This window comes from Triplophysa dalaica, chromosome 4 (genome assembly GCF_015846415.1).
Source record: "Triplophysa dalaica isolate WHDGS20190420 chromosome 4, ASM1584641v1, whole genome shotgun sequence".
NCBI classification, from domain to species: Eukaryota; Metazoa; Chordata; class Actinopteri; order Cypriniformes; family Nemacheilidae; genus Triplophysa; species Triplophysa dalaica.
In genome coordinates this window covers 1,594,223-1,611,714 of record NC_079545.1, presented here as the reverse complement: position 1 = coordinate 1,611,714, position 17,492 = coordinate 1,594,223, and the positions used below count along the sequence as shown (strand labels likewise).

Genomic DNA, 17,492 nt, shown 5'->3' with positions numbered 1-17,492 from the left:
CCAAATGTAATGCAAAAGAGAAACACATGCGACATGTGCATGTACGGCGTCTAGCTCAAGACTGCCCTCTGTCTCTGAAAACAAAAACCTGGTTCACTTATTTCTTTCTTTTGGAAAATAAGGTCTGCCGTGCCAGTTGAATGTCCATCCGTGTGCTTCGCTCATCTGGATCTGCTAGTTTGATCAGAGCCACTTCACTATTAGCCTGAAGTATGTTTATCCTTTATTATGCATCTGACAAATGATTTTAAGAACTTTTTTATTGCAAATTTAATTCGCATGCGGATTTTGAAATCCTTCTAGCTGCAAGACGTGCACACAAATCCACAAACGGTTGGACTCCGCCTTCCGTCTACTCAACCAATCTGTAGACAGACTGTAGTCTAACCAATCAACTATCAGCATGGGATGAGATGAGGTCACATGTTGGTTTTGTTGTGGTCATGTTATATCAAATAGTGGAAACGTGTGTGTTGAGCTCGGGAGTGTGTGTGCTTGAACATTTTCTTGGTTTTGAGGGATTTGGGGTCATTTTTAAAGTAGTTCTTCCATCTTTTATTCACATTGTTCATTTTAATACGTGTTATATCTGTACTGTATATAACAGCAGAGGCATGAGTTCCACGTTTTGAATATTGTAGAGCGTTTGAGAACAAGGTCAATCAATAATTTAACAAGGTTAAATTAAATAGAAAATTTAATTAAATAAATTAAATTGATAGCCCGTCAAACAAAACAAAAACAAAAAAGTAATTCATGTCGTTAACAGCCTGTGTATGATTCTTCAGTAGAAAGACAATATTTTGAGAAATGTCTCTGTGTTTTGTGTTCATACAATATGGTTCAATGTTGTAAGGTTATCAACTTTCTACAAAATATCTTATTTTGTGTTCTGCAGAAGAAAGAAACTCATACAGGTTTGAAATAACAACAAATAACAAATAACTGTCCCTTTAAGTACTCCTAACTTATTTTTTTTTGCTGTAATTCTTTAAGTAGCATTAACAGTATACATTATCAGACTAAACAAATGTAGATTTGTTGTTTCTTTTTGTCGTTAAACAAAATTAACATATTGAAATGAGAGTGTAGAGGTGACGTGGTGTCACAACATCCTCTCGATGTCACAGAATCGCATAAAATTTGACTTAAATTTTGACTTTTCATTTAGTTTTGATCAAAAAGGAATGACTATACATTGTTGACGAAAAGTTACACTTACGTCCCAAATTTGATTTCATGTAATCCTATTAACACGTTTGAGTGTTTCTGGTAACTGTAATGAACTGTTCACCTGTGGTTTCTTGCTCTTAATATCATCATCAGTGCTGTTTACTGCTGTATGTGGATTTGAACGTGTACTGTATGTAATTGGGTTTGTGTTTCTGTCTGGCACACAGGTGACATCAGGTGCAAGGGGATGACCGAACGCATTCACCACATTAATCTCCACAACTTTAGCAATTCTGTACTCGAGACCCTCAATGAACAGCGGAACCGCGGGCACTTCTGTGACGTGACTGTTCGGATCCACGGTAGCATGCTGCGAGCTCACCGTTGCGTGCTGGCTGCGGGGAGCCCCTTCTTTCAGGACAAGCTGCTCCTGGGCTACAGCGACATCGAGATCCCCTCTGTGGTTTCCGTGCAGTCGGTCCAGAAGCTGATCGACTTCATGTACAGCGGTGTGCTGCGCGTCTCCCAGTCCGAGGCTCTGCAGATCCTCACGGCCGCCAGCATCCTTCAGATCAAGACCGTCATCGATGAGTGCACCCGCATAGTTTCGCAGAATGTCGGCATTGGCGGATCCAGCAGCTTTCCCGTGGTGCCGGGCGACTCGGGGCAGGAGACGCCGCGGGGAACTCCAGAGTCTGGCACGTCAGGTCCCAGCAGCGATGCAGAATCGGGCTACATGCAAACGACGTCCCAGAGCCTGGATCGCGTCTATTCCTCGCTTTATTCCAGCTGCTCGGGGTTGGGCCTGCAAAACGGTACCCGCGGAAACCGCTCCCACTACGGTACAGCCGTTGTGTCCAGCTACGAATCGCCCCTGCCGCTACAGCCGAAGGAAGGAGGGCAGGACCCCGCCTGGATCACCCGCATCCACGAGCGTTCCCAGCAGGTGGAGCGCTTACTGTCCGCGTCCGAGACCACGCACTGCCGCAAACAGCCTCGTCCTGTGAGGCTCAACCCTGGCGACGTTCACATCAAGCAGGAACAGGGGGACGAGTACAGCTGCTACGGCCTGGAGGACTGTCGCGAGGACGGCGAGCAGCCGGAGTGCAACGAGAGCGAGCCCAAAGGGGAAAGCTTCGATTCGGGCGTCAGCTCCTCCATCGGCACCGAGACCGACTCCGTCGAGCAGCCGTTCCTGTCCTCGTTCGGCCGAGAGAATTGTCAGAACAGGGGCCAGCAGGGTGGGAGCGAGACTCCCGTGCAGATTGAGGTCAACGACTCATCACCCGAGCAGACTCAAGAGGTCATCGAGCAGGAAAGTGGTGAACTCGGAGTCCATCAGCCGCCTCAAGCCAACTTCGCGGCGTCTCAGTCCATGCAAGGCGGCCAGCTGTACTTGCGGCCAGGCGACCCGCTTTCCAGCAACCAGCGCATGCCCCTCACCTTGACCAGCAACACCCAGGTAATGGGATCACCGGGCAACAATTACCTGCCCACGCTCTTCGCCGCCCAGTCCGCCAGCGACAACAAGCCTTTCCTCTTTAGTCTGCCCCAGTCTATCGGGAGTCAGCAGCCGCAGTTTGTGGCAGTGCCCTCCCCTGGCATGCCCCCGTTTCCCAGCGGGCTGACGGTGCCGCCGACTGGAGGTCAACAGCAAGGTCCTGGACCCATCATACATCATGGGGAAAAGAAGCCGTATGCTTGTACGCTCTGTAGTAAGACCTTTACTGCCAAACAAAACTACGTCAAACACATGTTCGTGCACACCGGTGAGTACGCATGGCTACTTCCTTTTCCAGTTATATCCATGAGATTGTTTTGGGTTTTTAGAAACACGCTTGTCTGAAGCAATTATGGTACGCTTTTGATTCGAGGTAAATAATTGTTAGCAATTATTGACTACGCCGTGAGTCATCTGTCCTGGACGTGTGCCGTGGATTGACTAATACATTATACATTCCCAATTCTCAGTTTTCAATCACGACTTTGACTGGTGTTTGTCAGGGCCTCGGAAAGATGGATGAGAATGATTCCTTAATAACCGTGCTGTCATAGACACGGCTCACGAGAGCAGCTCAATATCGGGATTCGTGAAAAGATCCCAGGTGGTCCTGTTCCTCAGGAAACCAAACATATAGTAGGGGAATAAACTGGGAAATATATCAAATAATACAATTCTATACATTGAAACCAAGTGCTTATATTTTTTTAAATATGAAATGCAACAATTCAATATGTATTATTTAATATATTGTACCTTATATTATTTGATATATTTTTAAATATATAGTAAATTATTGTAAAAAAAAAAAACATTTATAAATATTTTTTATAAAAATGTATATAAATGTATGTTTTCAAACATTCGGTACATTCATACTAGTTCCTACTAATTTATTTAAAAAAATATCAGAAATGCAATAACCTTTTAGAAAAGATGCACCAAGGTAAAGTTGTTTAAAAATTTAAGTTTGTGTAAATTGAGTTGTTTATGAGAAGAGGACGGTGTATTTCTGTCCCTCAGACAGTTTGGCAGTGATGGGCATTCCTTTTTTTTACAATACGGTTGCTAGGTAACCACATCACTAATTTATTTCATAATGAGAATTAAAATATTTAGCAGCTAGTAACCTACTGTACATGCAAAGTTAAACTTTTTACCTCGCGGCCTTCAAAATAACAGCTTTTAATTTTTCCTTACAATCAAAGATTTATAGAACTGTTTCTAATATTGTGCAATTTTGTCCTGTCAGCTATAGTTTAGCAATTTTGTATGATGCGAGTGTGCACCCCAAATTTTGTGCCAATAGGTTGCGTGATTCATTAGAAGATTTGAAAATGTGTGATTAAAAAGTGCAATACGTTGCAAATGTTAACCGTGGACATCATGTGTCCAAGTGGCAAAATTTGTTCACCATGAAAGAGGAACATGTGTGAAAAATGAGAGCACTTAAATAGGATATAATGAGATATTATAGATATATCCATTCTTTAGCAAAGACAGTGCTGGATTTTACAGATTATTTAATTTAACCATAGAAATAACCAGCATGGAAAATTTGGTGACTTTCGACTGTACGATGAGAAGGAAGCTGATTTAACAAAATTTAAAGAGAAAATGATGTTGAGCGGAAGAAAAACCATTTACCATCTTTATTGGATTCTTTTTCTGTATTATTTCATCCAATTCATTCATTTCAAATGCGTTTATTAAAAACAAAAAAATTGTGTTTTTTGTCATGAACAAAACCTTAATTTTGTCTTATTTGATAGACATAGTCAAATATGATCGAACTGATGATTTTGTATTGTGTATTGTTTCAGGTGAAAAGCCGCACCAGTGCAGCATCTGCTGGCGTTCGTTCTCGCTGAAGGATTATCTCATCAAACACATGGTCACGCACACCGGCGTGCGAGCGTACCAGTGTAGCATCTGCAACAAGCGCTTCACGCAGAAGAGTTCGCTCAACGTCCACATGCGCCTCCACCGCGGCGAGAAGTCCTACGAGTGCTACATCTGCAAGAAGAAGTTTTCCCACAAGACCCTGCTGGAGCGCCACATGGCCCTGCACAGCACCGGCACCGGCGTCTCCGGGGTGAACGCGGCGGGGAGCGGCGGAGGCCCCGCGTCTATCCCCGTCCCCATGGCAGTTCCTGAGCCCGGAGCGGGCGTGGTTGCCCTGGCCATGCCGGTGGGAACGGGCGGTGCCGGGGGCGGAGTCGGGAGCGCCGGAGTGGGCGTGGCGGCGGAAGCCAGCTGCCAGGAGGGGACCACCTACATGTGCTCCGTGTGCCCCGTCAAGTTCGACCAAATCGAGCACTTCAACGACCACATGCGCAAGCATGTCTCCGACGGATAAGTACAAACAAACAAAAAAACTTACAAGAGAAAGAATGACATGATAACGAAAATGGCACTAGATTTTTTTTGTTTCTTATATTGGGGCATGAAGAGTAATGAGTATAGACACTGGCACATTAAGTTTTCTAGAAAAAGAAGCGTTTAATTTCTTTTCTTTTTTTCGTCCTTGCTATTCTTAAAGAATAAAAATGATGGTTGCCTTAAGGCTGTGTAGTTGGATAATGATCCACTGGCTGGATCCATACTACTGGCCTCTAAATGTATGCTTTCCTTAAAATACTGATTTACGTGTTGAACACTACCGAAAGGCCTGCGAAAGAACACACACACACACACATGAGAAAAGAAAACAGATTCACACATCGACACGAACACACACGGCCATGCATGCACTCAGACGCACAAATGACCTATACACACACACACACCCCTTACACTTATATATGGTAGAGGTATTTTGTACGTTTGTGTATTTGTGCATGTGAGCGTGCGTGTGCGCAGAAATAAACATTGCAGTGAATTTTTTTAACTTGTAGATCTTTTCCCATGTAGACCGTATTGGACACTATAAACGTCCAAGCTTACTGTGGTATAGATTTAAAAACAAACCAACAAACCAACGAAAAAAAAAACGTCATTTGGCTCTAGATTCATTCTGAAGTACCGATGGTCACGTGTTTGCCTTTTATGTGTGCTAAGAATAAGCGAGTTGTTTCGATTGACACTGGGTTTTTATTTATTATTATATGGCATTGAGGGATGTCGTTGTTGTCAAGCCAGTTTTAATAATTGTACTAAAACGAACATTTTTTTTGTAAGTGGTTTTATTATTATCGTTTTTTCTCCCACGACACTTTTTCGATGGTCAAGTTTACAAAAAAGCGTTTATAAATGACAGTATTCAAGATTTCCGATGCGTTTCGCATACACTGCCACTGCGAAGAAGACTGTTAGTCGACCTCTTCCACTTCAAAACGAAATGTGACGCAAAGTTCCCGTTTTATTCGGGACGATCGATTCGTTCTTCTCATTTACTCCACGCTTCTGTTTCAAACTGACGACGAAAAAAGGAAAACGGCAGATGTTTGTATGCAAACGGGCCCACAATCCAAGTCACCTGCTGCTCGACACATGCTCACTTTGAGACTGTTATCAGCGTGATGCGGACATCACTATCATTATCGTGGACGAAACTCTGTATTTTCTGTCGACCGTGTTGCGGCGGCGGCCGTTTGGGGTCTCAGAGGGGCGCTTCAAATGCACTACTCCTGTTCCTAAAGCCCCTCGCGACGGCTCCGGCGGCCGTCGCGGTTTTACGCCCGACAGGATCTGCAGATGGCGTTAGAGAGTAATGGACGGATATACTAGGGACACAAGGCAACCAAAAACATCTACTGAACCACAATAAATCAAACACGGTCATTCTTCTATAATATACCGCAGGTTCACAGACACAAAACAAATAAGAAACATTCCCAGTTTTATCGACATAGTGTGTGTCGAGTGTACTTCAGAAGGGTTTGTCATTTTGGTGTAACGTCACTCAAATGCTCAGTGTTCATGTTTGGCTTCGTCGTACACGTGTTTCACGGACATAAGAGACTCACTTGTCTGCCGCGCAACTGCAATCTGGCTACTTTTGCTCACTTGCTCGAGTAGGTACACCTTTGTAGTGTAGTTCAAATGATGACAAACGTACACAATTCATGTTGGACATTTTCCTGTTGGGAATCTGCTCGAGTTGTAGTTTTAAGAGAGAAAAAAAACAGTGCTACTTTGCACAATCCTGTGCTTAAACGTTGAATTGTTTTACTTATGAAATGAAATTCTATGATTTTCATTTTTTTGTTTTCATTGTTTATAAAGGAAATATCTTTCTTAAAAGCTTGATAAGAGGACTGCATTGTTTTCTTGCATATATGTTGCACTGCTTAAACCAATAAGTGCACTACTGTTACCAGAGATATTCTAGTTTCTAGAGATAATCATTTTTTTTATTATTATCAAATATTTGTTCCTATAGTTCACTTGTGTTTTAGTTGCTTTGTTCCTTTTTATTTCTTTTTTTGTTTTGTTATTGTTGTTGTTTAGATGACGAGATGATTAAATTTGTCTTGGCTTTGTTATCATCACTTGCTATTGTATTTACTTTGTGCTGTTTATGCAAGCATTGTTTTCTTTATTTATATTCAATTCTATTGTGAGCTCGCCCCCGGTCAGGCGCTTACGATGCCTTCCTTACACCCCCTATCTCCATCACAGCAGTTAATTCATTCAAGCAAATGCTCGGTTTTCTCATTCATACCAATCCTATTAAAAAACTTAAAAATCCAAAAAAAGGAAAAAAAGAATCGTAGTGTGTGCCTAAATATATGATTCATGTGTTTTAGAACAAGTATGTTTCTATGAGAGGGTTGTAGTGCAAAGCTTTTTTTGCTGTCTAGGGATCAAACACATTTACTTGGGTGTGTGTGTGTGTGTGTGTGTGTGTTTATTCCTGTAGTACGTCTCGATGTCTGTGTTGTACAATCTGTGATGCCTGGACTGTAGGGCTTCCTTTGCAATATGCAGTACAGGTACGGTGACAACATTTTACTTACTTAGGAGTGCATTTGGTATTTTTCTCAAGAACAATCATTTCTGTATTTCCCGAAGTAAACAACATGTCACTTGTTAAGGCCCTGCTGTACGCCTGTATGATACGACCCAGCATTGAGCGTTTGGTAAAAAATCAGATCTCACAGAAATTCGTAACTATTTTACGAGGTGGCAAATTTGTACGAATTCGTACTATGTAAATGAATTGTTGGGAAAAAATGGTTAAAAAAAAGCAGATCGTTAACAAACATTTTTATTTGTCACTTTGTAAAATTACGAATTACTGTAAGTTGAGCAAAAACATCCCTTTTTATTTGACTACAGGCTATGTCGGATGGGTTTTGAGGGTTGGCCGTGTGTTTGTCGCTCTCTTCGTTCAGATAGTTGCGTTGAATGACAGAGCGCGTTGGTTATATTTGACCCTGCCGTCGGTTTTTTGACAACAACCGAGATTATTGATTGTGGAGTCGGTTGTCAGTTCTCGTTTGTAGTTGTGTTGATAGTAGTCGACATATGCGCAAATCAAAAGTGTAAAATTTGGCAGGAGTTAATATTCATTTTTTCGTGGTAAGTTGAAAAACGCAACTGTGTCAAAAATGTCGATTCACACGTACGTAACGCTGTAGCAAAAGATACAAGCAGGGTCACCCAGCAAACGCATTAACATTTCTACACATTAATGTTCTTAAAAAAGCACTTAAAAAATATGAATCAATGTCACTTCCAAATATTTCTTATTTTGGCTGTGTCCTCACTGATAGCCTTAAAGATATTTGTAAAAAAAAACAGCAACCAAATGCACTATTACTTGTAAAGGTGCCGATAGTTTTGGTTTCTTTACACAAGGGATATATTTAAGAGAAGGGCAGAGAAAAGAATCAAGACTACAAATACCATCCTCGCAATACAGTATTGGACAGTTGTTTATGAAGGACGTGTCGCTAACTTACATGCAAATACAAATTTCTCCGCTCACGTTCGTATGGATTCATAACCGCCGATTCATGTATAAAAAATCTTGCTTGTGTTGAAGTGCTACAGTACAATAATTCCAACATTATTGTGACTCTGTGTTTGTTCATATATATAAGGAAAAACGACAATAACAGAAATCATTTTATTTCACCGAGACTTTGTAGTTTGTGAAAGTGTAAACGCTGCACGATGATGTTTAGACACAATTCAAAAGCTTATATGTCGCGTCAATGATCACTTTCATCGCATCTCGACCGGACGACGTTCTTCTCAGCGTTACGGCGAACACTTTAGTGTCTAAACCTGATAGACTTTTTTACATTACTTACAGTATATATTTACGAGTCATAAACGTAGACGTAGCTCTTATTTTTTGTTTCTGTTGTCGCTTCAAATGGTAATTTTAGATTGCATATTAATTTTCTACAGTGTACAGTATAGATACAGCATACCGATAAGTTTTTGTTGTAGGACTACCCCGTACCTTTTCCCTTGCTATTCAACGATGGTACTTTTTTAATTGTTTGTTTATGAATAATATCTATTTCTAGTTAAAGCTTTCGGGTGTAGAAAGACTTCATTGCTAATATTTATGCGGGAGCAAAAGATGTTGCGCTCTCTTGACAGAATGACTTGGAACAGTTAAATGAGTTGTTATATCGTATGCTCAGAGTCAATATGTATAATATAATATATATGTATAATAGTGGTTTGAGTAAACCGCGCTGGATTTGAATAAATTCCCCGATCGAACCTAACGTTGCTGCATTAAAATCTTTCATCTGGCAATTCTTTTTGTTTCAACAACTTGATCTTCTCATTTTAAAACGACAGGAGATCTCTTCATCAGCATCTTTAAGAAGTACTGTAACCAAAACACACCACCTAACACTGTACGCGCCGAGTTTTACGATGCCTCTCCTTTGTAGAAGACAAAAAAATGAAGTGCCTCTTTTTACAGTTCCAAGCTTACAATAATACTGTTGTTTTTATTCTAATATATGAATACGTCACGAAACGAAAACAATTCACTGCCTAAAACGAATCGCATACATGAATATGAACTCAACGTGCAAAGTTTGATGACGACTACCAGCAATAAGTTATGAAACAAATAAAAAAAAACACAAACACACATTTGAGGAACATTATTAAGTAAGGGTGTTTTATTCTCTTTTAACCCCTGAAATCACCAAAATAACACGTTTTATACTACAATATACTGCGCTATATTGTTTCCAAAGTGCCCCAGTTCAAATGAATAATAATAAAAAAAACATGTGCGAATACATTTCAGTTTGGTTTCGTGTTTTTCGAATTGCCTTTTGCTTAAATGCGTCACATATTTGAAATGCCCAGTGTGAAACGTCTGCGTTTTCACTCTGCGGTTTATTGGACCCAGTTTGTCCAAATCCATTTGTTCTTCCTGCCGTTCTCGAATGGTTCGTACGACCGTCGTAATATCGTGAGTGCCGTACTCGATATTGTGATGTGCGTGTGAACAGAGGTCCCATTTTTCATTGTTCCAAAAGATTCGAGAGAGGAGATTTCACAGACGTTCAAGAGAATTACAGTCAACTTGTTTTGGAGAAATGATTCCAGTTTGAAGCTTTGTAGTCAGAAAACACCCAACCATATCACACGTTCAATTCCAAATGACAGCCAAGCGTTCTTCTTTTTTCCCCCAGAGGTTCCATACGTTAGCATGCTTCGTGTCGTCTTTCCTACTCTAATCTACAGTACAGCTCTGAATGGTTTTCACTAATGATTCTACGATATTCTTCTGCTTGTATCATACGCTCGAATCCAAAGACGAAGCATTTACTCTATTTATGACTACAAAGTGTGTTTGTTTTTTCAGAAACGATAGAAAGCTATACATATATTTACAGATTTTTACAGGAGAAGCAAGCAAAGTAACATAATATCTTCAGATGAATCGTATATTTATGATAGTTCAGATACCTGCAGTTTCTTTACGGATGGAACGCGCTGGCCGGTCAATGACACCAATCCTGTCGCTGTGTTTGAGGAAAACATGCGTGTGTCACGTGCATGTTAAAGATGACTTGTCATTCACAACTTAAACCTGTGAGCTTGTTTGTTTGGGGTTCTGATAGTCAGCGTGTTTTAGAAAGACTCACTTTGTAGTTAAGGGTCCGGGGGGCTTTCAGAGGAGGGCAGATGATGATCTTTCAACTCGATGGTGAGTGAGCAGTAATGATGATGATGGTGGCATGTATTCTGCATGTTTTGTGCTCTCTATATCTCCCACATGTACCGGCTTCTGACTATCTGTTGGGTTTTTGTACGACACCCGTATGTTCTCAACTTAACCATCGGTTAAACTAACAGAGTTTGTTCTGCCACTATGGTGCCTGAGTGTAAATAAACAAATACAGTTTCATATCAATTCATTCGGGATGAATATCTGGTGTGAATTTTAAAATCAAACTATTGCTGTGATATTATAGAACGTCCCATATAGCGTTTAAAAAACGACAGGTGATAATGTCATTCGTGATGTGAAAGCCGCCATACACAGGGTTGAGCAAAATTCTGATTTTAAGAATGAAATCCTTTTGTTTTTGTCAAATGTAAATTTGCTCATGCTTTCCAATGGTAGTTACTGAAAGCAAAATGACAAAAAATTTGTCGTATACACATATTAATCGCACGAAACACACATGGATCAATTTTAAATAATAGTCATATTTATTTTGTCATTTTTCAGCAGATTAGATATGTTTTGCAAAAATGCAGCAAAATGTGGACAAGCGGCAGTTTGAACATTCATTTACAAATGTCATGTAGAAAAACGTGTGCGTGTATCATAAAAAAGAGATCTTCACTGAAAAATAGATGAAAACGACTACTTGCAACACATTTCAATTGAAAATGTTTTTTTACCATTTTATAATTCAAAATGTATAACAGCATTATTGTGAACTGTCAACCTTGTTACTGCTGCCTGACATTGACATGAGTTTATGACTTCTCCATTTTTCATACGCTCCAAAACATAAATATTGTGCTTTTAACACGCTGCACAATCTGTATAATCAGATATGTTTGTGGACGTTAATGCAGATTGGTAGATTTGCTCACAGGAGAAAACTGCTGACATTCATTAACATTACTAACTCAATATGATTTACACAACACTGTAAATCTATGTACACGCAGCCTCTTCTCCCATTTTCATTTTTTCGATAAATCGCGTTTTAATTCTACGGATCTCATAGAAATAAACCTCATTGTAGATACATAATATAATATCTAAGTGGAATGCTTCAGTCACCCAACATCTCTCTCTCTCTTTCTTTGTATATACAAACATGTTCGTGTACGTGTGACCTGCTCCATTATTTTGGGTCAATCTGATGAAGAAACACATTTGGGTTGAATACACTAAAGTCTCAGCTTTTCACATAGAGATAAAGATGATGATTTAAACGCAGGCTGAAATTGAAAAGAAGCATTTTTAACAGTATTCAACTTAATTGTTAAACAAAATAATGAAGACGCACGCCATCAACTGTTTTTTTTTACGTTATCTGAATTTTTTAAAATTTTTCAGAGGTACAGCCAACATTAGTTGTTTACATCACGACATCTACGCGCGTGTGCCGACTATCAGCCAATCACATTTATCTTAATAGATATTCACGTTTCATTTTATTTAAAGGAGAGAGGATTGAAAGCTGAGACTTGAAACCAAAATTCAAGTTTTTCATAAGAAGCCATTATAAACGGCCCCTTGTTCTTGCTGTACACGATGGAACGTACGGTTTCACTTCATCTTCACATATTTATCCGCTTTTCTAAGAATCGTACATACTTCTATACGAACGCATTGCAAATGTGACACTAAAGTTAGGTACATTGACCTATTTTTCTTCGCCAGATGCGTGTGATGATATACAGTATTAGTGCATATAGTAGATTAGTGTGTCAAGACAGATCATGAAAATAATATTTTCATTTGTTAAATAATTTTGTGTGTTTCCAACTCAAGCCCATCTTTCTTTATTCACGACGCTTAGATTTCTCTCTCTCTCTTTCTCAAGTGCTGAATTGATGTTTGAAGCGCGGCTGCATTTAGACAAATCTGTTGAAATCCTTTCATTCAGTAAAGCTCATTGTCTATTTTCCTCTCAGTTTAATAGAGAATACAGGAATCATCACATTAATTCTAAATGGCTTGAGCAAATCCTGTGAGGTTTTGTGTAACTAGTGTTTTAATGCTTAGTGTACATAACCTTAACTGTAACAAAAAATAATATGCAAAACCCTGCTTATAGACTTCAATCTGAACGCTTTCCAGGTTTTAAAACACACATGCTGCAATCCATAGACGATTTGTCGACCAATAATGTCCAAACAAAATATTTCAATTTTATTATTTTTATAAAGCCTGTTGAGAATGTTCGCATCACATCATATAATCATTCAGACAACGGTTCACTTTGATTTCTTTTCTTTTTCTTTAAACCTTTGTTTGAATTCTTGTTGTACCAAATGTGCTGATGCCTGAGCAACACGAAGTTAAAAAGAGTCCAACGTCTCAGACATATTTGGCATACCCGCTGTAGTCAAAACGTTTATTCAAATGAAATAAAAGCCTGCTGTACCGTGGCTCTAAAAAATTCCTTTTGACACCAAAGATTTTTTGGAAGATCTATGAAAGAAATGTGAAAACGTCAAACGGTATTTGGCTGAAATGCGGTTGTGCGTGGGTTCTATACATGCAGACCACAGTTTCGATGTTTTATAGACATGTGATAAAACAGAAAGATTTCACATTTGTTTTCAATTCCAAGATTTCAGTTTTATAAGAGTTTTACCCCATCTGCCCTTTCATTGCTTGCTGTTGTTTTTGCTTTAATTCTTCCTCCTTCAGTATTCCAGATTCTCTGCTAACAGTACAGTGGATTCTGACATTCACATTGGACTTGTCAAGATGGACCAAGCCGTTTATCTGTTGTGTTTGCACGGATCTGTCAATGTTAGCTTTTTCGTTTGGAAGCTCCTGCTCATATATTTCATTACCCACCCAATCATCCACCCATAAAACATCTTTCAAACCGATTTTCTGCCTTTTGATTTTTTTTCCATGTCCATTTCATGTCGCGTTACTGGAATAATTTAGAAAACAACTGAGTGGACATTTACTTGCCGTCATTTCAGATTGAAGGACCAAATTCCCTCTTTTGTTTTCTAAGTAACACAAATGCAATGTGAATATCTGTACGGATAAGAACCCAATGTGATGTTATTCTGCAGATCTGTTGGGATTCATCATTACATACATACAACGTTTTTTGTGCTTTACCGTTGACATGTAGGTGAGCAGGGTTTTAGTTGAGTTAAACCCACACATTTGGTATCTGTCACTGTTTACAGCCATATCTTTTATGTCTTTTGGGTTCCTGTTGTTTTCTTTCATTGCATATTTTCTTTTCACACATTTCAATTCAAGTTCATACAGAAGCATGAAAAACTGAGCAAAGGTGGAGCTGTGGTAGTGAAGGTATTAAACATCGCACAGTATTCAAACATTCATCCTAACATGGGAAGTCCTTAAAGTTACAGACCTGAAGAGAGAGACAGACCATATCATGGAAGTATAGAGAGGACCATTTACGTGAACATCAGAAGAGTTTAATTATTGTAAATAACGGATCGCTTTGTAATATACCTGCTGTTAGAGATATGGAATAAGGACTTGTTCAGTGTGCGTTAAAGGCCTTTTTATTCTTATGTCAGACACTGGATTAGACTGGTTTTTCGAAAAATCCAAAGTTTTGTTTTTGATCTACATGTGAGACCCGGATACAGAACGATTCTGCCCAACAGATTCAGCCGCTCAGCCACACTCGACGGTCTCCAAACCAACAAAAACCTTTAAATCACCGCCATACCATAACCACCATCTCCCTTTGTAAAAGAATCGCAAAACCACTCAACTAATTCAGTACGAGGCATGACAGAAACCACTAAAAATAAATCAGACGACCAGAATTCCTGTAGCAATCCTCATTGACTTCAACCCAGTTACCACTCGTCAACCAAGAAAAGACTTTTGCACTAAAACGATTCTTGAGTCTTCTTTGAGAAATAGCAATAGAACGCGTCACGCGCTTCAAAACCAACAAAACCAGAAAATGTTTCTGCGCCCTTAAATGACGCTGTTTATTTCTAAACAGGCACAATTGAGAACATGTGTGATGATGGTGAGGCCGTACACAAGGATAGAAATGCTGTACTTTAAAAAAATGAAACGGTGTAATTCTTCCGGATTCCTTGACTGATGTCTGTTTGTGCACATCCAGTGGAACACAAGAGGAGAAGGAGGGGGCGGACGGTCCCAGAAACATGAACATTCTTGAATGTTCATGAATATGTTATGAGTGTAGATTTTGTCGTTGCTGATCTTTGCGAGTAGATCTCGGTGCTGATGTGTTTCTGGGACGTTAAAAAAAAATTGGGGGGGAGCTTTGTCTCAGCTTTCTATACAGGAACCGCTGTTTTCCTTCCCTGCTGTTGACCATCAAGACTTCCACACGCAAATCTAATACATAAAAATCCCGTCCTCGTTTTATCGCCCTCGCGTCATGTCAAACCTGTTTCTGCGGAACACAAAAGAAGATACTTTAAAGAACCAAACACCAATTATTGGCTTCCATTGAATGGACACGAAGCAGCTGAGACATCTTCTTTTGAAAAAAAAAAGTTGCATACGGGTTTTGAAAGTCATGAGGGTTAATAAACGATGACGGTTTTGATTTTCGGGTTCCTTTATAGTCGTTATTGTCCATAAACGTGACGGAACCCGGCGATGGCGTCAAGGTTTTCTTTACGGTTGGTTATGGACTTCTAGCGTTCCTAAGCAGTGATGGTTTTTGATTTCTGGCTTTCCCGTTCAAAGCGCTTCGTGGTGTTGTCGAAGGTGTTGTGTCGATGTGTCGCGTGTTAGAGGAAGCATAAGTACAGTATGTGCCTTCATGTTATCTCTTCGGTGAGCTTGTTATTATTAAGAAGCTGACGCCAGCCAGTTGTGTTTGCACTAAAACCAAATCGCTTTCGTGACGTAGGTTCGTTCAAGCAAGCTTGTTGCGGTGTGCATGAGGGTGATCTTCCATGCGTTCTAGAGATAGAGCTCTTATCTGTTGAGTCGTAAACTAGAAAATCTCCGTTCCGTTTCGTTTGGGATCTTCATCGTCACGTCTCGCGGTGAAATATTCCACGTTTAACACGCGTACACACAACAGATTCTAAAGTAGAGTATTTCAGACATCTGTGGAAGAGACGCTCACGCGTCGCTCTGAATCAATGGGGATGCATGTGTTCATGAGGTCGCCTCAAGACTATTGGTCACACTGTTTTCGTTTTGGGTTCCTCTTGTTTTGCGTTGCGTTGAATTTGTAACGCATTTTGATTTGGTTTAATGATACCTAAAAAAAAGGCCTACATGCTTTTCAGTCTTACAAATGCACCTTATTCTCGCCCGTCCGAACGGGACGGGTTTTGTAATATCTCTAGTTTGGCACCTTACTCTACACAGCATGATTTCACTTTATGCCGGTTTTGCTATACTTCCATGCGTATATGATTTGAACGAAAAAATTTACCTTATATATATATATTTTGTGAAAAATATTCAAAGGGATGTGCCAAAGTTTCGAGGCGATCTCCCTTGTTTTTATGCGTATTATTGGTTTTTTGTTTCTGTTTCCGTTTCTTCTGCTTCAGTTATTTCAGTGGTATCTTACGAATAACCTTTCTTACAAATGTGTTTAGAAAAAAAGAAAAAAAATCAGCAAACAGTATCATTACTTGCCATTTTACAGTAAGCCCTGTATTTTCACGTATATTTACCAGTGATGTGTATTTGTTATTATACAGAAAATAGCCGTAAACGCTTCATTATGTTACATAATATTGTGACTTTTTTTGGAAAAAACTGTGAAGACTTGCATATACTTTATACAGAAGTATTAAGCCTTAATGCAAAAGACTAAAAAAAAACGAGTGGAAGAAGAACTGATTGTTGCAAAGTAAGGATGATTTTTTGTAAATGTTACCAGCACCTTTTTTTGTAATTTTCACTCTCTGAGGTATTGTACAAGTTCACTCTGTTTGTGAAGTTTGAATATGAAGGAATAAAAAATAGTACTTTCCTGTACTTTACAGGACGTGATCATGTGTGTGTTCATTTCTCTCAAACACAAGTACACTTGACTTAAAAATGTAATTCATTTCTATATCTTTTTTATTTACATTTTTATATACATAAATGCATTTGTGTATTTTTGTAATGTTTTGATTATTATGCCAGAGTTGGATCTAGCCCAAAGAAGTGGACATCAGATGAACAGAGACTGTCAACAGGGAACAATAAAGTCTTGTCTGTATGTTAAACAGAGGTTTTGCAATGACATGCCAAAGGAAATACTCACTTCAATAACAAATGACCCATTAATGATTGTACAAAATAGAACAATATATGCACATTAACACAAACAGGTATCACAGAAATCAGAATAGCTTTATTTGCAAAGTACACACACACACACACACACACAGTGAATTGTTGTGGTTGCATGAGCTCGGAGTACCTAAAGGGATAGTTCACCCTAAAATGAAAATTCTGTCATGAATTACTCACTCTCTGGTAGTTCCAAACCTGTATTAATGCATGTATTAAACATATTTTATTTACACAAAGAAAATATATGGACGAATGCTTGTAACCGAACATGACAATGGTAGTAAAAAGTGCCCAAGAACTATTTGCTGTTCTACATTCTTCAAAATTTGTGTTCAACAGACCAAAAACAATTATAATGTAATTTTTCCTATAGTAGTCGATGGGGTCCAA

At 39.3% G+C, this 17,492-nt stretch overlaps 1 protein-coding gene across 3 annotated transcripts in view; it reads left to right on the top strand.

Moving 5' to 3' along the window:
* zbtb20 (zinc finger and BTB domain containing 20) overlaps positions 1–16,811 on the top strand; it is a 53,695-nt gene extending 36,884 nt beyond the window's left edge. For all 3 annotated transcript variants that reach the window (XM_056745690.1, XM_056745692.1, XM_056745691.1), the window contains exons 3-4: positions 1,401–2,942; positions 4,498–16,811. In XM_056745690.1, coding sequence (XP_056601668.1) covers positions 1,421–2,942; positions 4,498–5,033 — 2,058 coding nt within the window. In that variant the 5' untranslated portion in view covers positions 1,401–1,420 and the 3' untranslated portion in view covers positions 5,034–16,811. The remainder of the gene's footprint in view (positions 1–1,400; positions 2,943–4,497) is intronic.
* The last annotated feature ends 681 nt before the right edge of the window (positions 16,812–17,492 follow it).